Here is a 22,194-nt window from a genome sequence, read left to right on the forward strand (position 1 = left end):
ACTCTTTTTTAAATTGTTCCCCTGCCCCCACAAAATCCCATGTAAGTGTGGTGTTACTCATTTCAATGGGGATTACATTTATGTCTATAATTTCAGTGGAATTTGTGGGTGGAAGTGTGTGTTTGTGTTTCCAGAAATAACAGAGTGCATTTTGTCCTTTCATTCTCAGGATGGTCCAGATTCTGAAAGAGGAAACCGGACAAAGCAGGAAAGTGCTTGGCTCTTCAGGCTATGGTATAGCTTTGATCACAAGTATCCTTTTAACAAGCATTGCTTAGCTTCAAGATATAGAAGCTAATATAATGTTCAATTTCTTTGCCATTTATTACTCTCTGGATTTATGGATTTGAAGATGGGGTTTTATAAAGGTCATTCAGCAGAGGGCATTATAGCTTTGGGGCACAGGGCAGAAACTTGAACTTGCAGTTCATTATGGCATCTGGTATTTCACCCTTGTGTGGGGAGAGAAGAGCTTTACTCAGAAAAGGAATTCTGCATCAAGAGCAATGAGCGGGAAACAGATCAAATGTTCTAGGTCCAGAAAGTCAGTGATCCATTTTGCAAAACAATTCTCATTTTTGCTAATGCCCAGAGACCAAACTAGCAGTCCAGTTCTTCCGGAACCTCTGTTCTCCAGCTCAGTTACTTTGCTTTGAATAGCCATACTGCTTCATTAGGATGGAGCCCTTATGGGTTACCCTGTAGATATGAGCTGTCTAGGATTCAGAAGTTCAGTCTGACTCATCCACCCTCCAAAAAAGTCCCTGGCTACTCTCTCACACTTTGTCCAAGCAGAAGAAGTTGGGGGGGGGGAATGGAGGGGTGGCACACGCACAGTTAGAACATACAGCAGCTTCCACGGAAGCCAGTGGGAGCCTCTGGGAGCCCAGCACTTTTGAAAAATCAGGCCACTTATTTAGGAGTCTAAATATGAATTTAGGAGCCTAACTCTAGACACTCAGGGTTGGAAAGTCTTGGCCTAGGCTTCTAAATAGCTCTCTGCGCTCTTGGGTCACATCCCATGTGGAGAGCTTATACTGAAGATTGAAAACACACGAGTCAACTCCTGCCCTCCAACATGTGCAACCCAAAATTCCTTTTGTGTACCAGACACAGAATTTGACCCCTATGTGTGTTACACACCTTTCTATGCTATTTGTGTGGTCTTATTTTTCTTCCATGTAAAAGGGATACCCCACAGTTGGAGCTTAGCTCTCCTGTCTCTCCTCCTTTCCAGTTCCTGTGATAGATGCCCTGGGCACTTGCTATACTTAACACAGTGAGTCCATTTTTTAAGCAGAGAGGTGGGGTGAGGGAATGACCTTGTGTCCAGATACATTAAGAAATAGCCAGGATAGCTGTGTGGCTTGCACTTGATTGGGACCTGGGAGACCTAGGTTCAGTTCCTGTTCTGCCACAGATTCCTTGTGTGACCTTGGGCAAGTCACTTAGCCTCTGTGCCTCAGTTCCTGAGCTACAAAACAGGGATAATGGCACTTCCCTTTTGGGTGAGGATAAGATCTGTACATGATTTTGAAGTGCTCAGACAATATGAGTGGGGCCAAAATAAGTACCAAAGGATATATCTACACAGCAATGTAAAGCTGAGGGTTTGTGAGACTTGAGTCAGCTGACCCATGTCAGGGAACTTTGGACTTCAGTATCTACACTGCATTTTAACCCTAGTTTAAGGGATTTTCTGACCTGTCAAACCTAGGGTGCTGGCATCCCCACTGCAGTGCAGACCCGAGTCAAAGTAATCCTGTCCCGGAGTGCCTAGCACACCTTCCCTCCTCAGTGTTAACACTCTGGCCCTACAAATGTGTTGCACTGTGGGGGAAAACTCTACTGCCCACCCTGGTTTCCTAACTGACGGTGAGATGGGTGGGTGCAACCGACTGCATAAAGCGCACAGTTAGCTCCTTTGCTGGCTGGCTGAGTGGAATGGCTGCAGTTTGAGAAGGCTTTATACTGATCTGCCATCTAATCTGAGAATTGACTCTCCCCCTCCATGTGCCCCTGTAATTAGGATGTCAGTGTCCAGGGCTGTCAAACTATTAACATGAAACTTTGCGATTCTTAATTTTTACACTGGGCTGCTCAAGGAAGGGGTTTGGTTGGGTTTATTTATTTATTTTTATTTATTTTTTGTCTGTTTTGAAGTTTGATATAAAATGAAGGTTTCAGAGGGAAAACACACCCCCCCCACCCACCCACACACATACCTTGGCTGCTGCCAGCTGCGGAGTGGTAAAGTGCATCCCAGGGCATGAGGTGCGGTGTGCTCCAGCACCCCCCAGGAACCCCTTATCTCTGCCTCCACTGCACCCTGGAAGGCAGGACCAAGGGATCCCCGGGAAGCTGTGGGGCTGGCTCCCACCCAGCGCCCTCACAGTGCACACTCTGTACACGCAGCCCCAGGGGGGTCAGGGGAGGCCTAGGAGCAAGGGACAGAGAACAGAGTGGGACCAAGTGGCTGCCCTGCAGGGAGGGGGAGTGGCAGAGCTCCCGGCTCAGCACGGCTGACTCCCAACGCCCTGGCAGCCAGGAGCTGCCTCCCACCTGTCAGCTTTGCTCCCTGCTCCAGGCAAGCTCTGCAGCAATGAGGAGGAGCCGGAGCAGGAGCTATCACCACTGTGAGAGGAGCAGGAACGGGAAGCGTGCTCAGCCAGGCAGGAGCTGCCTGCAGCGCTGCTGCTCTGCTGCCGGGAGCTCTGGGATACATCTGGAGAACTTCCCGGACCCGAGTCAAGCTGGGGCCGTGCACACCCAGGAAAGCAACAGGACTTGGACCCTGTGTTCCAGTGTAACAGGGGCTCGGGCTCTGCAGCGTCCTGGGACTGTAGGTCCGAACCCTGTGTTAGCACAATTGGTGTGTGGCTGCAAGATAGGTTCGGCTCGAGCCCAGGCTTACATTGATGTGTAGACGTAACCTAAGGGAGCATGTACACTGATTTGTTGAAATACTTGTAAATGTTTGTAATCCTTAAGAGACAATTTTCAAGTGGTTGGAGCCTCTGTCAAAGTATCAGTAGGTCAATTTTTAGGCCAAATGGCTTTGATAGTACTGCTACTTAGCACTCTTTTGTGAGACTCAGCTGGGAAATAATTCAGAGTATGTGGTAGTGATTAGCTGCCTTCTAAGAAGGAAGCAGAGCTGACTAAACTACCCCTCCCCCTCCTCAGGGTTGGCTGGCAGTGTTTATTTCTTCTTGTCTGACCCTGGCACAAGCACAGTCCCCAGCAGGTGCAGGAGAGGGAAGAGCATTAATTTAAAGCAGCTTTGTTCACTCTATTACAGTTGAATTTTGAATGTGAGATTGGCTTGTAGTGCACTTGTTTTCTCAGTAGCAGCTAGTGGGCTGGGGAAAGATCTTTGCAGGCTTTGTGCTGATGAAACATTGGAATCCAGAAATAGAATTTCTTATTGCTATTGGCTCTTTTTAGTTTCACAAAGAGCACGGTTAAAATGTGCTCTTCAGCACCAATGACTGGGTAGGGAGCAATTGGCTTCTAGTGAGTGCAGTTCAGTACAAATGTTATCTGCTTATTGGAGTTGCTTAATACACTGAGCTCACTTAGAAGCCTGTCCAGGGCCGCCCTGGGGGGGTGTGGGGGGGAGAGGGGGCAATTTGCCCTGGGCCCCGCAGAGGCCCCGCGAGCCCTTGCCTGGCGGCGGTCCGGGTCTTCGGTGGCATTTTGGCAGCAGGGAGCCCTTCAGTGCTGCCGAAGACGTGGAGCGACTGAAGGGCCCCCCCTGCCGCTGAAATGCCACTGAAGACCCAGACCGCCATCGGGTGAGTACAAGCGCCGCAGCTCCCCCCGCTTTGCCCCAGGCCCCCTGAATCCTCTGGGCGGCCCTGAGCCTGTCGCCGCTGAATCCCAGGTTTCAAGTAGTCGCAGGATAGCTCTCTCAGCAAATGAAATTTGTTCGATTGTTTCACAAGTAAAAAGGAGATTCTTCTTCTTTGTGATGGTCCCTATTGTATTCCACTGAGGGGTTACACATAGGCGTCCTCCAAATTTGCGGCCATGGAAATCATGTCATGGACCATGAAATATGGTCTTCCCTGGTCCGCCTCCACCCAGCTCTGGAGGGAGAGTGGCAGCTGCTGGCCTGGAGCCCAGCTCTACCCACCAGCAACTATAGAGAAGTAAGGGTGGCAATAACATGCTGGGCAGCAGCCACCACTCTCCCACCACCCCAACTTCAGGTACAGCCAGTGCAGAAGTAAGGGTGGCAATACCACGGCCCCCTAATAGGCTTGTGACCCACTTTTGAGTCTGGGTGTCTAGTTTGAGAAATGCTGTGGAGAAATCACACCTTGTGCATGGGTTGGTCACAGCATAAATAACAAATTACATGGTTGTGTAACACCTCCACAAAATCTGCTATTTATTCCATGACCAACCCATGAAAATCATGAGATTTCTCTGTGATTTAAGTAGACCCCTAGTTATATGCATACACCTTGCATTTGGAGTCAGAGATTTTTGAAAGTACTAGTGTCTGTTGGTCCGTGCATGCAGCCTGGCTCCATCTCATGGTTTTGTCCCAGGCGATAAAGGGCGGGGCAGACCAACCGCACCCTCAGTTCCTTCTCACCACTGCATGGTCTGAGTCAGAGCCTCTGTTGTTCTCTCGTCCCTTGTGATGTGTTTTCTAAAACACAGATAAAAGATGTTTGTTTGTATTTTTGTTGTCTTTGTAGTAGTTTTTAGGATTTAAGGAATTTGGGATGCCATTTTACTGGCCTCTCAATTCTCTCCCCCAGCTCCCACGCTTGGGTACTGCATAATGCTGAAGATGGCAAGGTTCAAGGTCTGTGCTTCCTGCCCTCGCTCGTTCTCGGTCAGCGATGAGCACCAGCGCTGCCTTTATTGCTTAGTTCTTAGTGCCATACTAAACTGAGCCACTCTAGAAATTGTTTCATTGCAGATTGTGGGAGAACATGTCTGTCCTTCCTGAGCCCCTCTGCAGAAATGTCCCTAGCCTGCCAACACAGAAAACTAAAGCTCTTCCACATGTGCACGCTTTTCTCTTCTGTCCGTTCCAGATGGTGCCCAGATATGGAGAGTAGTCCAGTCCTCTACTGGAAGTATGTGGGAGGGGGAAAGATTCCAACAGGATCATGGGGAAAACTCACTAAAGGGAAAAGTCTTTTTCCATTTTGGTGTGTTTTTTTAAATTTTTTAAGCAAAAAAAACAAAACAAAAAAAGATTATTTGTTAGTGTAATCAGTTTACACAGAGTACTTGAACCGACTATGCATCAATGACTGGAATGTTTATATTACAATGTCTTGTTTTTACAGTGGTTTTCAAGCACACATCTGTTTTCCTTAATTGTTTTTTAAGTTATTTAAAGCCCATTCTCACGCATAGTGGCCCTCCGCTAACTACAACCCTTCCAAGTTGCTGTGGTCTGCTGGCCCGCTGTTTGACTACTCCACAAGTTTATGATGTAAGTATGACAGCAAAATATTAACTTTGTTTTTCTACATTCCACTAAAAAGTTTCCTTTACAGGACAAATTACATAACTTGAAAGATGTTGCAAGTGCTACATCGTGCTAAGTTATGGTAGCAAAAGGTTTGAGACCCAATCCATAGGGCAATATCGTTTGCTGGTATAAATCAGAGTCACTCCAATGGCTTCACTGACTTACACCAGCTGAGAATCTAGCCTATGATGTTTTCAAGTCATACACAAATAGTATTTACATTTCATGATATTAGGAGGCAATGAAGCCCAGTCAACAATCTATCTACTGTTCAGTCCCTTAAAAGTATCTCTTCTGGTTTTAAATACAAAATGATTAAGACAAGACCAAGATTTCTGTTCATTATTTTGGGGGTTGCATTTTAGTGTCTCTTAGGAGAGCCAAATGATCCACCTTCAGCAGGCAATCTGCAGAACTTGGTAAAACACTTCCTTCTCCTCATTCCCGCACTTCAGTAAGGTTCTGTTTATAAATAATTCATGAATTGTTCATAATGTTTATAGATTGATAGACCAACAGGTCAGTATGCTGCTTTCATAACTTTTAAAATAACCAGCCCCTTCTACTGATGCTCTTGCAACAATCTAACTCGTACTCCAAGTTGAATTTGCTTAGAACATCTGTTAATGCTTTATAAATGGAACCTTAATATTAAATGTGACCAAATTTCAAACTTGTAGGTTCTCTGGTGTTTAAATGGGGGTGTCGTGCTACGTACTCTTGACGCAGACTGTTAAGAACTCTCCTGTTTCTAGTAAAGATGTATAACCCTCCAGCAGAAGTTTTGAAAAACTTTGTTCCACGGTCTCTGCACACATTAGAAACTCATTTTTCATTTCAAAGTCAAACTTTAGACCTAAAAAAGTTTGTGAATTCCCATGACACTAATTGTTCTCTGTCAGTAGGCATTAAAAGTGGCATTGTTCCCATCATAGGCATGCCATTAGGAATCTTAAAATAAGTTTTAGGCTGGAAGGCTGCCATCAAACCAATTAGCATACTGTCAGCAGCCCTTTTATTATCTCAAAGATGATTATAGTTCAGCTTCACCTTTTATCCGTTAACTAAGGATTTAACTAGTTGAGCATGCAGGTCTTGGATTTCATTTAGCTCTGTAGTCTGGCTTTATTTTCTACTCTTATTATTTTACATAATTTAAACTTCTAATTAAAATAGTAAGTAGCTAGTAGTATATTTGAATCAGCACAGTTTTTTGGTTTTCCTCTTGGGGCATTAACCTAATCAGCTGATGATTTACTGTTTGTATATCAAAAACTCTCATGAGGATGCAACTTTTGATCTGTAAGCCAAATTGCTCAGCTATGTAACTCTTGTACTGTGAAACTATCACTCTTTCTGTCCCTTTTTCTCTGCTTGCTTCTGTGGTGGCATGTAGTGAACGTACCCGCGTAGCCCCCGTCACACGGATATAAATAGCAGAGTAGACCATGAGGCACAGCTTAGGGGAGTAAAGACACTCCTGAAAGGCATGGGTATGTACTCAAATACATTCTCTACATAGCTCTTTCTGAGCCCGACCTGTGCTTTCTCGTCTATACTGCTGTTCTTAGGCCTGGCCTACACTAGGGGGTGGGGTCAATGCAAGATACGCAACTTCAGCTACGAGAATAGCGTAGCTGAAGTCGAAATATCTTATTCCGACTTACCTCCCATCCTCACGGCGCAGGATCGACGGCCACGGCTCCCCCTGTCGACTCCGCTACTGCTGCTCACCCTGGTGGAGTTCCGGAGTCGACAGGAGTGCGTTTGGGGATCGATATATCGCGTCTAGATGCGATGCGATATATTGATCCCCAATAAACCGATCGCTACCTGCCGATCCGGCGGGTAGTGTAGACATACCCTTAGCCTCCCCACTGCTAGAGCCTTTCCCAGTTGCCAGAGCCCTTCCCCAGACAGCAGTGGGGAAAGGCTCTGTCACCCCCCCTGAGGCTGGAGCCTTTCCCCAGAGTGGAAAAAGACTAGCAACAGGAAAAGGGTCTCACAGCAGTGAAAGGTTCAGCCTTTCCCCATTGCGTCCCCTCTGCTAGAGCCTTTCACTGACTTGCGTTGCTATACACAGCCATGTGGACGCGGTGTGCTTTTTCACTGCAGTGCTTTTCACTCTTGTACAGTGGTAGGTGGTATAGATGTAGCCTTGGCGTGTTCCTAAATTTAGATTTAGAAAAAACCTAATAACCTTAACCTTTTATACACTGGCATCTCTGCCAGAGCTCTGAACCCCAGAGTTGTTCTATATTTATCCTTATACTACAACTTTCAGTAGGTGACTGGTTCTGTGACAGCCGTGTAAGCTCTCCAGTTTGTCATATGCTTCAAACCAGAGGACGTTTTTCTCCCTTCCCTACCAGGTGCAGGGGATTCAATTGAAACAGAGTCCTGTCTGTTGTGGAACAAAGAGATCAGCCCATAATGCATATGCTTTTGTGATGGTGCCCTTAGTTTAGCACACTTAAATAGTACAGTTGAGAGGATTAAAGAATAAAATAAATGACTTATCTAAAAATGCATTACTAACACAGCCAAAAACTTAGTTCCAAAAGGAAGAAGTAAAGCTACTTACTAAAATTAGGTCCAGTTCTGAGATCTCCTGTAGGCCTTTGCCTGAGGAGATCATGATCTGCAGGTTGTGGTGAGAAGACCATGCATGAGCACATGGCTTTTACCCTTCAACCCTTACATCCGACGAAGTGGGCATTCACCCACGAAAGCTCATGCTCCAATACATCTGTTAGTCTATAAGGTGCCACAGGACTCTTTGCTGCTTTTACAGATCCAGACTAACACGGCTACCCCTCTGATACTTGACAACCTTTTTGTCGGTATTCCTTCTCTGAAGTAATGGGCAGACAGTGCCAATGTTACCTCTCATTTTTTTAAAAAAAAATTTTTTTACATCCATGTGCGGAATGAATTTTGTTATGCACACCAATGTGGAGGCAATGTGTGGCAGGGGTGGGCCCAAGGGGTTCGGAGTGTGGAAGGGGGCTCAGGGCTGGGGCAGAGGGTGGGGAAATGAGGGCTCAGGCTGGGGTGGGGTGGGCTGGGGATGAGGGGTTTGGGGTCCAGGCTGCCCTGGGGCTGCAGTGGGGAGAGAGGACTCCCTCTAGCGCTCTCTTGTGCAGCAGCCTGGGGCCAGGGGGGAGGTGCCTCTCCCTGCCTGCGTGGCCCTTGATAGGCGCAGCTTAGAGGGAACTTAAGCAGCCTCCCCTTTCCATAGCTGGTTTTAAAATTACCTTGCTATTTTCACATTGTGGATGCTTCCCATTGTGCACTGAATGCATTTTAATTAGATGAAAAGGGATCAAATACCTTGCTGGCAGTCAAACAACTCCATTTGTACGTGGAATACAAATAATAGCTTCCAACGTTGATATTTACTGGCCTCCTTACCACTTGAATTCAAGTGGTTTGGATGTGAGGTGCTGAGGCAGATATTGGATATTTTTCAAAAGCAGTCAGCACTGGCCTACTTCTGCTCTCACTGAAGTTCTCCCATTGACTCCACTGAAGGAGAAGTAAGCCAACACTGATTGCTTCTGGAAACCCCACCCAGAAACTTTAATCCTCACTTCCTCAAATGCTGGTTTACTAACACAAGTGGGAGTAATGGAACAAATTGTAATTTTAAAAGAATTTTGTTATACCTCCCACACTGAAGCTGATTATTTTAAAAATAAATAAATAACCCATACAATAACCCTGGTGTTTGCCTTTTAAGTCTTTAAAAATATCTCTATAAAAGTTTATAATATTTGCTGTTACTTTAAACTGGCTTATCCTACCAAATCTTTTTTTCTTCTATTTGAAAACACAGCTACGTGCTATTGTCTGCTCATCCTAATGAAGCTACATTTATCAAAGGATTTCTGTTAACAGCTTGCTTGATTGGGCACTCATACTTTTGATGTCAGGATGTGTTAGGAACAGAGCACTGCTCTGGCGTAAAACCAGCAGAGGGAGCTAAATTACTTTTCAGGATAATGAAAACCTGGCGATAGGTTTTTACTACAGCTGGTCAAATGTTTTCACATTTCAAAATTTGCAAAGTCTTTTTTCCTTGAAATTTTGATAAACAGGAATAAAATTATGCAGAAATTCTCAGTCCCCCCCCATGTTTTTATTGCCTTGTTTTTATATCAGACTTGCATGCATTTGCTCCATGATGGTGTACAGAACTTTGCTTGATTATTTCATAGAAATCTTTAAGACAGAGTGCATTCCCCACCAAATTTAAGGTAGCACAGATTTTTGTGCTCATACTACTTGATATTGTTTGTTACAGTTGAAAACTTGGCATCAGAAGTGGTCATTTAAATTACACCTACTGTTTGTGCTGGTAAAAAGTGGTGATAGTAGTTACAATTAAACCGCAGCTATTGGTACAAAAACCATACAAACCGTGACATGTACATGTCTTTCGCACTCCCAGTTCTTTTCTAGTAGATAGCAGAGGAGATTGCCTGTGTAATTAGTGATCTTAAATAGGTTCTAATCTTTTAACCACTAGTAACCCCAGCATCCTTTCCCAGGAGTGTGATAGTCTTAAGAGCGAAGTTTTACCGTGGCTTACCGCGTGTGAAATTCATTGAAGTGACTGCATTGCAGTGTATAGATCAGGGCAGAATTGGTGGGGGTGGGGGTGGGGGTGTGTGTAACTGACACATTGAATGAGTTAACAGTGAAGGAAAATATGGATTTCTTGAGTGACTTCAAACTGCTCCTTTCACAGAATGATAGGGGATTAGAGAGGCCAATTTAAGGTTATTCTTGGAAGAATTTCAAGTCCCCAGGGATCCACTTGGATACATTTCCCGTCTTTCTCAAAAGAATTCTTCATGTTGCCTGGGATCCTTCTGAAGCACAGTAGGTTCATTCACACATCCTTTCTGCTTGGGGAATATGCAATCACAGATTTACATATTAAACATAATTGTTAGAGTACATGTTCTGTGAAAACAAATTTCATCATTTGTGAAGCAACTTTCATAGAAGCCTGGATTGTTCAGAAAAAAACATTTAAATAAATGGCCTATTGGTTGCAAATGCTAATCACAGAGGTGGGATAAATACAAGAGTCTCTTGGGTTACAGAAGGTGGTGCTTCTTAAATATGTGGCAAAAACTCATTTGTTTGCCCTAAAATTGATCACATTTATAAGTTCGTAAGTATAGTCTTACGGCAAAATCATAGGATGACAGCCAAAAGCAATGCAGGAACTGCCAAGCTGGATCAGACACACGTGGTCCACCTAGTCAGTCTCCAGAAGTGGCCAACACTGGATGCTTCAGGGGAAGATTGTTGTGGAAAATTGACCACACGGTTGATTTTAGATCAGACAGCCTGAGGCACCTTTATTTTATACAAGCATATATGCAGGGAGAGACAGCATAGACCTTACGCAGGAGGCAGGCTGCTGCTCTGCCCTTTACAAACTTTATTACACTTATAAAGGCTAAAACCACAAACTATAATTCGATACATTGTCTTATTTGGAATTAATATTTGCAAACAAGCAAGCCACCTCACCATTTTTCATTTTAGGTTTTTCCTGTTGTTCTTTGGCAGTCAAGTTGGTGGTCTGACTGTCTTAATGACCCCTACCTTGCGGTTACGTTGTGCAAAGGCTCTTGCCACATTTTAATTGTCACAAGCTGAGCTGGCACATATGGGGCCCTCCTTTGTCCCTCACCCTAGTTTCCCTTTTCCGGGTTTCTTGCTTTCCCAGTGCCCCTTGTACAGATAAACAAGTTTAGCAAAAGTTTAAACCTTTTGCTCTTATATAGCAATTGTTCTAGCAACAGGCCTTGGGCCTGCGAGGCAAGGGGGGTTAAGGTACGCTCAATTCTGGGCCTATAAGCGGGGGGGTGGGGGGGAGGGGAGAGGAGATATTTTCCCTATCATTCTCTCCTTTTGATGCCATTTTTTCGGCATCAACTGCCTTAGATCTGAATGTTCATTAAATTCTGGATTTCAGAACTTGTAGCCCCATTTTTATGGGGTATTTCCAGGGTTTCATATGTCGGGGAATTGGGCAGACAAGGATCTAATTCCCTTAAGGGAACGAGGGCCACTTGGTGAGGTGGGGTATACAAAGCAGGTGTAGGGTGGGAACAGCATGCCCTGCAGCAACAATAGCAAAAACAAATATTTAATAATAATCCTCCCCCTAAAAGGCTCCATAATATGTACTTATGGGCATGGGGGGGTTGGAGGGCTTTAGTGATGGAACAGAGAACATCAGTTTTAACACAAAGAGTTGTAACTTTATGGGCCGTCTGAAAGGCATTAAGTTCGGTCTGGTACATGTTTTCGAGGAGATGGATCTGTTCCTGCAACTGGGATATTTGCCGGACCTCCGGTAGAGGGACACCAAGGAATGAAAACGATCTGGCACCAGAGCGGTCCAATCAAAAGGGATATGGAACAGCAGGGTAACCTGGTACGTTTTGTCTGTGGGCCAATAAATAACATGAGTGCCAGTGGCCGTGTTTAGATTAAAGACCGTGTCCCGTAAAACAGTTGAGTTAACAAGAACGCAGCTATCGTTGGCCTGGAGAAGGGGTTGGGAAGCAAGGGATGTTAATTGCCCACTACCTTCCCAACAGATATGCTCATGGATGATAACAATTTTTCCAGGGTTAAGCTTTTGAATGCACTGGAGTTGAGGGGGTTCTAAGGGCCAGAAAGTCCACAGGTTGCCCAGCCCTATTCAGAGATCAGGCATTATTTCCGTGGCTCCGATTAAGAACCGGTTAGGGCCATGGGGTGGTTTTACTTCCCACACATCTTGGTGGACCACCCAGTCCCACATACAACCTCCCCAAGGGCCTGGGAGGATTCGGTATCTGGGGGCCAACACCCCTTTTACAGGACCATAGGCCTGGAAGGAGCACTGTGAGCGCCAGCAATCCCACCCCGAGAATTTCCAAGTATGTCTCCATGGCTATAAATCAGACGGCACACCTGAGGCACTTGTGAGGGCAGTGGGCCAGGCCTGGTGCTTGAGGTCTTTTTGAATGGAGGCTAGCTGAACGTTAAGGAAATCCTGTACCTCAGAGCAAGCATGGTCCCACTGCAATGCCTTCCCAGCCTCAGTGGCGCGTAAGATTATCTGCTTGAGTAAATCCTGGGTAACGATGCTAAGGGTGGAGATCACATGTAATTCACCCACCCCAGCCCGGACCCCGGTTACCTGTGCCCCGGAAATAAGTCCTGCGACCCGTTCTAACTGTCCTAGTCTACCCTCATGCTGTTGGGTCTTATAGCTACTCCAGGCAGAGGCGGCACTGTTGGCCCCCTTCCACAGGGTATTTGTTATTCCCTTTTTTCCCGGGACCTGTGGCTCCAAACCTGTTGTTGTAGCAATCTGAGGGCAGCCCCTTGGGAACAATTGGGGTAGGTAGCAGCAATTTGAAAGTGGGTTAAGGGTAGGGAAAACCTGATAGTTCCTAAAGTGGCATTAAGTATAGTTCATTTAAACCCTTTTGAATTCTTTTTTTCTATGGCTTTATACCATAATAGCTGGTTATGCACTTGAATGCCCTGTTTGGATGTGGTTGCATTGGTGGTAGGCGCAGGGGTATATTGAATCAGGGTGCATGTTATATTTTCCGTAAGGGGAAGGGTTTTTTTTTACAACCGAAGGACACTGTGGAAGGGCAATACCTACGGGTGTTTACGGCAACTTTGGTTACTTGGGTGATTAAGAAACAAAAGGGACCTTGTTCACTGTGGGTATAACACAGGCCAGGGATTAACGTTGAATCTACGTCTTTTCGCCAATTGTGTATGAAATAGAGGGTCTTCACGTGTCGATCATGAGGGTCAGTAGTTATGTTAACGAAACTGATATACACGGTCCCGAAAGTTTCCCACTCAACCATCCATTCATAAATGAGGCCTTGAATTGAGAAAAACACTCTAGTCGAACAGTAGGAAAACAAATTGCCAGAAGGGGACGGCCTGGGCCATCGTAAAACGTTAGAGGTTATGGGGATGAGGTGTAGGGGTTCTGACTGGGACGTCCTTCAGAGTCGGGACAGGGGTATGGGATATTTGGGGTGCTGGCGGCAGAGTAGTCGGAGAAGAGGGGCTAGGTCTGTTCAATAATTCGGGAAGAACTTGACATGGATATGGTACCTGACCTTGTTTACAGGTTGCAGCCTGTGGGATAAATCCCAAAACCCACTCGGTACCGCATTCCCAGGCAAACATCCCGCAAGTCCCTCCTTGCCAGGTAACTATGTTTCGTCTCTTATACCACGGCCAATTTTTGACATCCTTAATGGTCAGGGACTTTGTTCCCTTTTTTTTCGCTGCCGATTGCACGGTTTTGTTTTTTTCCGGAGCTGAGAAGGGTCTTACTTCACGCAGTGGGAGGTCCAGGGGTATTTCAGGGCAGCTGTCCAGCATAGGAAGGGGTTGTGTTACAGGAGCATCAGTCTTTCCAGGCATCCAGAAAAACATAAAGGCATCATGAAAGTTTAAGAGCAGCAGAAGGAGCATGGTTACACAAATAAACCAAAGGGAGGGCATGAGCCATCTTCGCACCATGGCTGATTCTTTTATTTTGGCCCTTGGGTCAGCCATAGCAATAGCCTATTGATAGTCCTGCCACTCTTTTCTTTTAGCCCTACTTTTCTTTTTTGAGGTTATATGTTAGTTTTGGGGGGGGGGCTCAGGCGTTGAAAGGGGCTCAGGTTGGCGAGGGCCTTGTTTATTGGTTTGATCTCGAATTGCAGGGGAGAAGGGTACACTGGTGGGATCTAGGGGCGGTGAAGCCTTCTTGCAATGCGAAGTGTGGACCCAATTAGTGAGTCCTTTGCACTTGACTGCCGTGTGAGTAGTTAACAGCACCTGATAAGGACCCTTCCACCGAGGTTCCAGGGAAGACTTCCGCTGGTGCACCTTAAGGTAGACCCAATCTCCTGGCTGCAACGGATGGCATGCAGTGTCCGCCAGTTCAGGCAGGGCGCTTTGGACCTGTGAGTGAACAAATTTGATATGACGAATTAATGATCTGCAATAATTTAAAAGTTTTATCATCTAGCTGCAAATTCACCTGACTAGGGAGCAAGAGGGGGGAAACTGGCATCCTCATCGGCCGAGCCATGAGACTCTCATGTGGGGACAAGCCATGCTTTCGCATAGGAGTGTTCCTTATCTGCATTAGAGCCAGGGGCAGGGCATCTGGCCATTTAAGGCCGGTTTCAGTACAGAGCTTGGCGAGTCTGTTTTTTAATTCCCCATTCTTACGCTCCACCGCCCCTGCACTTAGAGGCAGGTAGTCTGAACCTAGGAATGAAATCCTTCAATAGCTTCTTTGCAACTGTGATAGAGTCAGACCTTGTGCAAGGGTAGGCTTCAACCCACCCAGAATACATACAGACGCACACTAGTACATACTCATAAGAGCAGCATTTTGGCAGGCTTATAAAATTAATCTGAAGGTTTACAGAAGGCCCCCATGGCATCGGGTGGGTCGCCAGGTTAGTCCGGACTGGTTTTCCGCTGTTGTGTGCTAGACAAATAGGACACGAATTACAGTATTGCTGAGCCATGCTTGAAAACTTTGGGGCATACCAATGCCTCGTTACTGATGCAATTATTCCTCCCTTGCTCACGTGGGCCAAGCGAGCAAGGTAGGGGAGTAAAGCCTGGGGCGCAACCAGGCGACCATCTGGAGCATGCCATAAGGCATCTTCCGGGTGCTGGGAACACCCGGACTGCCTCCAGCTAACCTTTTCCCTCTTAGGTGCCGACTCTTGCATGAGTGCGAGGTCCTGAAGGAAGGTAGCTGGAGGGAGAGGTTTAAGTACACAGAGAAGAAATACATCAGAGGGAGCCGGAGACCTGGAAAGGGCCGCTTGCCTGGCGGCAGCATCCACCAGGGCATTTCCTTGCGTAACATCATTGGGCTTTCGGTGGGCCGAGCACTTAACTACGGCAATGGAAGAAGGAAGCTGAAGGGCAGACAAAAGGGCCGAAACGCTAGGGCCATGACTAATAGGTGTACCATTTGAGGTAAGGAAACCCCTATATTTCCAGAGCTGCCCGTAATCATGCACCACTCCAAAGGCATATCTGGAATCTGTGTAAATGGTGACTGAGTGTCCGGCAGCTAGGTGGCAAGCTCTGGTAAGGGCGAACAGCTCGGCGACCTGGGCGGACCTGGCTGTTGGAAGAGAGAAGGCTTTCACGGTACCATGTAGGTCACAAACAGCATAACCTGCCACAAGCCGGCCAGCCGAATCCCTGAGACAGGAACCATCTACGAAGAAAATTAATTCAGGGTTTTGGAGTGGGACATCCTGTAGGTCGTGTCTAGGGGCAGAGAGTTCAGCGGTAACAGATAGGCAATTATAAGGCTCGCCATCTGCTGCTGTGGGTAAAAGAGAGGCTGGATTAAGCACTGGACATCTAACCAGGGTCACATTCGCAGCATTCAAGAGTAGCATCTCATACTTCGTGAGCCGGGAATTGGAAAGATGCTGAGTTTTGCCCTTGGTAAGGAGAGCCGTAACAGCGTGGGGAACAGCAACAGTTAAGGGGCTACCTAACACACGGGTAGCTGAAGTTTCCACAAGAATAGCAGCAGCAGCTACAGACCTGAGGCCCGGGGGCAAGCCTGCCGCCACAGGATCTAGAGAAGAACTAAAATAAGCGACAGGTCTGTGTTTATCTCCATGCAACTGCGTAAGCACCCCCTGGGCTGAACCTTCTTTTTCATGACAGCACAGAGTGAAGGGCTTTCTGTAATCAGGGAGGCCCAGGGCTGGTGCTTGGGCCAGGGCGCTTTTAACCTGTTGAAAGGCTTCCTCTGTGTCCTTTGTCCAGGGAATAGGATCAGAGACTTTATTTAAGGTTAAGTCTTGCAAGGGGCGAACGAGGGAGGCGTAACCCGGAATCCACTGCTGGCAATAGCCTGCCATGCGGAGGAATCCACGCATTTGCGTTTTAGTGAGTGGTTTGGGTATTTGAAGGATGGCCTGCACACGCGAGAAAGATAAACTTCGCTTTCCTGCCAAAACATCATGGCCGAGATAATGGACCAAGGGCAAGCAAAGTTGCAATTTTGCCTTGGAGGCTTTGTGTCCCTTTTGAGCCAACGCCTGGAGTAAAACAAGCATGTCAGCCTTGGAGGCTTCCAAAGAATCGGATGTGAGCAATAGATCATCTACCTACTGGATTAGGACAGAACCCATAGGGAATTGGATGTTATCCAAGTCTTTTTTCAAGATTTGAGAAAAGATAGTGGGAGATTCAGTATAGCCTTGCGACAGCCTAGTCCAGGTATACTGAAGTCCTTGATAAGTAAAGGCAAACAGATATTGGCTATCTTCATGAATGGGAATAGAAAAGAAGGCAGAGCACAGATCAATCACAGAAAAATATTGTGCAGTGGGGGGAATACAGGAAAGAATCGTGGCAGGGTTTGGGACCACAGGAAAAGTTGGAAGGATAGCAGCGTTAATTGCTCGAAGATCTTGCACAAACCGCCAAGTCTGTTTCCCAGGTTTACGTACGGGCAAAATGGGAGAATTACATTTGCTAACGGTCGGTATGATAACGCCTTGTTCAAGCAGTGCAGTAATCATGGGATGGATCCCGTCCTCGGCCTGTTTAGACAGAGGATACTGCCGAATTTTGGGAAGGGGCTTTGCTGGGTTTATACGGATTTTAACCGGTTGGGCAGAGCCGATACGCCCAACTTGGTTCGCATGTTCAGCCCACAGTATGGGGGAAACCTTAGTCAGCAATTCCTGTTGCAACAAGGAAGGGCTGGATTCGGTGTCCCTCTCTGGAGTCTGCTCTTTCTGCAGCAGAGCTAAAACCTCGTTCTGTATAGGATCGGGCACCTCCAGGAACACCCCATCAGGGGGGCAAAATATTGTACAGTTTAATTTACACAGCAAATTCTTTCCCAATAAGTTGACAGGGGAACATGGACTAAGGAGAAACGCATGGCGGTCAGATAGAGGACCGATAGAGACAGATAAAGGAGACATTGGGGGTGGGGAATGGGAGCGTTTCCTACACCTACTGCAGTGACAATGTCCGAAGAAAGGGACACGGACGGAAACTCCTGTGCCCTAAGGGTGGAACGCGAGGCTCCGGTATCTATCAAACAGGGGGTGGGAGCACCGTTTATTACACAAAAAACAGTTGGACCAGTTTGGTCAACAGAGAGAAGCAAGGCAAGGATGTTACTAGTCTCCTGGCCTTCCGAGCAGCCTAGCTGCTGAGGGGGTGGGTTAGGGAAGGACTGGAAGGTTGGAAAAGGGCTTTGCTCCTGTACTTGTCCGCGTTTGGGCCGCGTAGGGCACTCCCTTATTGTGTGACCTTTTTGCTTACAGTAGGCGCAATGTTGTGGGTGGGGGCATTCAGCTCTCCAGTGCCCCTCTTGCCCGCACGAAAAACAGGCATTGGGGTTAGGGCGGGGACTCGCCCTGAGTGCTTCCTTACCCTGTTTTCGTTTGGGGAATTTGTCATGAGAACCCTTCAGGGTCTGAATTTGCAGGGCCATAAGTTTAGTTTCTGTTTCATCCTTTTTCTTTTCGAGTTGTCGATGAAAATGCTGGGCGGCAGCTAAAATTCCCTCCACATCTTTGCCTTTCCAATCAACGATCCTGAGTTTTAATGGTTCGCTGATCTTGGGAAGGAGTTCCTGAATGAAAGCCGCCACCACAGCCTGCTTGGCTGTGTCCTCTGCCCTATCGGTGCCTGAATATCTTTCGAATACCTGCTTAAGGCGTTCCATATAATCGGCGGGATTTTCTCCCTTTTGTTGCTTACAAGCATTTATTTTAGTCCAATCAGTCTTTTTAGAGCATACTGAGAGGACTTCCTTAACTAAATCATTTCGAAGTTGGACCAGCCTATTATGGGCAAGGTTCGCACCAGAATCTGGCCAATTAGCCTTTTGGTAGAGACGATTAAGCGTCTCCCGGGGCAGCATGGCTCTTAGGAGTTGATTCATGTTGGCCCAGGATGGGTTGTAGCATTGTATGACCATCTGCAACTGCTCCTGAAACTTTACCGGGTCGTCCCGGATTTTTGGGAACTTGTTAATTAAATTATACAAATCTGCTGGCGACCAAGGAGCGTGTACGGTTACCAACTCCCCCTGGCCGCCGCCGGGCAGCTGCCTCAGGGGAAGCAACAACTCCTTGTCCTTATTACCTGTGGTATTTTGAAATTCCTTTAAGAGGGTTCTATAACGAGTGCAGAAGGCTGGGGGTGAATCGGGTGAGAGTACATACTCCCTTAAGCTTTTAAAATGGTCTGATAACCGCCGCGCTGGGTTATCATCAGAGTCAGAGCCTGCAACGCCTGCCTCTGCTATCACCTGATCAACTCGTCGAGACAGATCTGCGAGTTGTTCCTCCGGGAAAGTCTGGCCAGAGGTCAGTTCCCCAGAGGTTGATGCTGGAGTATGGGTAGAGGAAGATGAATAAGAAGGGGGTGCCCGAGTAATAGAGGCATCCCTCAAGGTTGATGCGTCCTCCCCCGCCCCATCAGGGGACGGGGACGGGAACGGCCACTGCCTACATTCAGCGAACCGATCGATCAAGTCCGTGGATGGGGCTGATGGGGCAGGACGAGGGGCTGTAGGGGCAAACAGGAAAAAGGAACGGATTCGGGCCAGCAGTCGGCTTGTCCGAAGGGCCTCGAATGAGGCTCAATTTTTCTTGTGTTTCCTTAAGTTTTTGCTTAAGCTTTTCCTGGGAGTCCTTCAGACTCCTGACCTGAGACCCTTGGCGCCTTTTCCCCATCTCATTATGCCACTGAAAATACGCATTGAACTGTCCTTGGGGTACGGCATTGGCAAGAAGCGCACCCTGCAGGTGCACAATCCTGTCAAGGTCGAAACTTCCCTCTAGGGGAAACTGCAGTTTCGGATCATCCCTAGTATACCAATTCCATTTTTCCAAGTATTTACACATTGACGGACCATAATTCATATACATATAAGCAGCAGGCGTGCCTTTTGGTGGGACTGGAAGGTCTTTTGACTCCCGGGCCCCCATGCTTACCACAGCTTGCTTTCGCTCAAGCCTGTCACACAAGGAACGCTTATTCGGGTTACCATGGTTCTACCACCGATGGCCTTTTAAACCTGCCCTTGGCAGGGAAAAGGGAATAGGTTCCGAGGCCAGCCTGCACGACCACGATGAACCTACAAGGAAAGTGGTTAAGGGGGGGGTGGGCTTAGGGAAAAGCCCGTGGTCCCCGCACGTCTTTCTTCAGCCCTGAGCACCAGCCTTCAAGCCAACGGTGCCTCAGCAGCTTCTGAGCCGATGGCGCGGTTTTCCCGGGGCTTCCCTTCTCTCCGAGAAGGGAAGGGAGCTTGTGGCTCCGTGGGGACGAGAAGGGACCCTGCGGTCTTAGGGAAAGACAGTACTCGAAGAGCGGTCACAGGGTCATGGGGAACATGGAAAGGGAAAAGGGCAAAGGGACGGGGGGCATGCACGCACCTCAACTGGTTAGCCCCTTACCAAGGCCTGCCAGTCGGGGAAGCTCCACAGTCTCTCTTCAAGCAAGGTCCGGGGCTTGCTTTCGAGACACTCCCAGAAACGAGCTCTTCGCTTCGCAGGAGGCTCGGGGTGTCTTCCCACGGCCATCACTCACACTGGCCGCATGGCCTTCACACACACACAGGCACGTTCCTGGCACAGACGCCAGGGCTAGAAATCTGCCCTGGTCCCGACCAACCTGGTGGAACGGGACCCCCGAACCCCAAAATGGGCGATCAGGATTTCCTCCGGACCCAAAGGAGCGCAGTCTGAGGCCTGGGCGGCCGGCACAACCAGGTTCAGACTGAAGTTGAACCACCCACATCCAGACTGAAACTGAACGAGTCCAGGCTGAAACTGGACCAACAAGATCTGGATCAAAATCCGGATAATCGAACCCGAACCAATTCCCCAAGAAAGGACGTCAGGCCTGTCCGGTGGATAAAAGTTCAGATCCAGCTCGTGACTTACCCCAAGCCGGAGCCTACGGACCAGTCCTCTCCCAGACCCCTATAGAGATTTCAAAAGGTCTCTTACCTTTCAAACGGGCCCGGGGGTTGGAAGGGAACTGTCCGCGGTCCTCCGATCCAGGGAAGTCATCTGTGGATCCCGGAAGAGCCCCCAAATTGTTGTGGAAAATTAACCACACGTTTGATTTTAGATCAGACAGCCTGAGTCACCTTTATTTCATACAAGCATATATGCAGGGAGGGAGAGCATAGACCTTACGCAGGAGGCAGGCTGTTGCTCTGCCCTTTACAAATTTTATTAAGCTTATAAAGGCTAAAACCACAAACTATAATTCGATACATTGCCTTATTTGGAAGTAATATTTGCAAACAAGTAAGCCACCTCACCATTTTTCTTTTTAGGTTTTTCCTGTTGTTCTTTGGCAGTCAAGTTGGTGGTCTGACTGTCCTAACAACCCCTACTTTGCGGTTACATTGTGCAAAGGCTCTTGCCACATTTTAATTGTCACAAGCTGAGCTGGCACATATGGGGCCCTCCTTTGTCCCTCTCCCTAGTTTCCCTTTTCCGGGTTTCTTGCTTTCCCAGTGCCCCTTGTACAGATAAACAAGTTTAGCAGAAGTTTAAACCTTTTGCTCTTATATAGCAATTGTTCTAGCTACAGGCCTTGGGCCTGCGAGGCAAGGGGGTTAAGGTACGCTCAATTCTAGGCCTATAAGCGGGGAGAGGGGGGAGATATTTTCCCTATCAAGATGCAAGAAGCTTTATAGTAGATAATTTGTTAAATGATTGATTGTTTTCTTCACAATCCTCATTTATTGGTCAATATAAGCATTTATATACCTTCTGAAAATCTATTTTACTCTATTCAGTCTAATTGGATGTTCTTATTCATACAGACATCAAGTTCTTCTATATTAGTCTCTGATACTTTAGTCTTAAATCTTCTGTCTTGCAGCATCATTGATTTTACCCTCTTATATTATACATAAGGCTACGTTTTAGTCATGGGTATTTTTAGTAAAAATCATGGACACGTCATGGGCAGTAAACAAAAATTCATGGCCCGTAACCTGTGCATGACTTTTACTAAAAATACTAGTGAATAAAACTTGGGGGGCTTCATGGGGGCCACACAGGTGCTGGGGGAAGGCAGCCTGGGTGCTGGGGAGGGGACGGCAGATGGCCCGGGACCTCCGCTGGGGCTGAGGGGCTGGGGGGTTGGCGGGGCCAGCAGGCTCCCTACCATGCTCCCTACCATGCTCTGCACCTCCTGCCCCCCTAGCAGCAGAGTTTGTGTGTGGGAGGGGGCAGGAGGTTGGGGCACAGGGTGGGGTGAGGCAGGCTCTGAGCAGCGCTTACCTGGGGGGCTCCCCAGAAGCTGCAACATCCCCCTCACTGAGGTCCTAGGCGGAGGCATGACCAGGGAGCTCTGCGTGCTACCTCCGCCTGCAGGTACCATACCCACAGCTCCCATTGGTCATGGTTCCCAGCCAGTGGGAGCTGTGAAGCCAACACTCTGGGTGGAGGCAGCACCCAGAGGGGCCAGGCCATGCCTCTGCTTAGCAGCTGAGCAAGGGGAACGTTGCTGCTTCTGGAGAGGCCCCAGGTAAGTGCCATCCAGAGCCTGCCTCACCCCATCTCATGACCCAATCCCTTTTCCCCCTCCCACATCCAAATTCT

The 22,194-nt window shown here is 47.5% G+C and overlaps 1 protein-coding gene across 4 annotated transcripts in view; it reads left to right on the forward strand.

Annotated features, from left to right (window-relative positions):
* SLC9A7 (solute carrier family 9 member A7) overlaps positions 1–22,194 on the forward strand; it is a 123,059-nt gene that overhangs the window by 93,641 nt on the left and 7,224 nt on the right. For 2 of the 4 annotated variants that reach the window (XM_045004787.1, XM_045004796.1), the window contains 2 exons: positions 170–252; positions 5,359–5,464. In XM_045004787.1, the coding sequence (XP_044860722.1) occupies positions 170–252; positions 5,359–5,464 (189 nt within the window). Of the gene's footprint in view, positions 1–169; positions 253–5,358; positions 5,465–13,682; positions 13,764–15,281; positions 15,340–22,194 lie in introns of those variants that run through there. The other 2 variants (XM_045004802.1, XM_045004778.1) reach the window with 2 other exon arrangements.

This window comes from Mauremys mutica, chromosome 1 (genome assembly GCF_020497125.1).
Source record: "Mauremys mutica isolate MM-2020 ecotype Southern chromosome 1, ASM2049712v1, whole genome shotgun sequence".
NCBI classification, from domain to species: Eukaryota; Metazoa; Chordata; order Testudines; family Geoemydidae; genus Mauremys; species Mauremys mutica.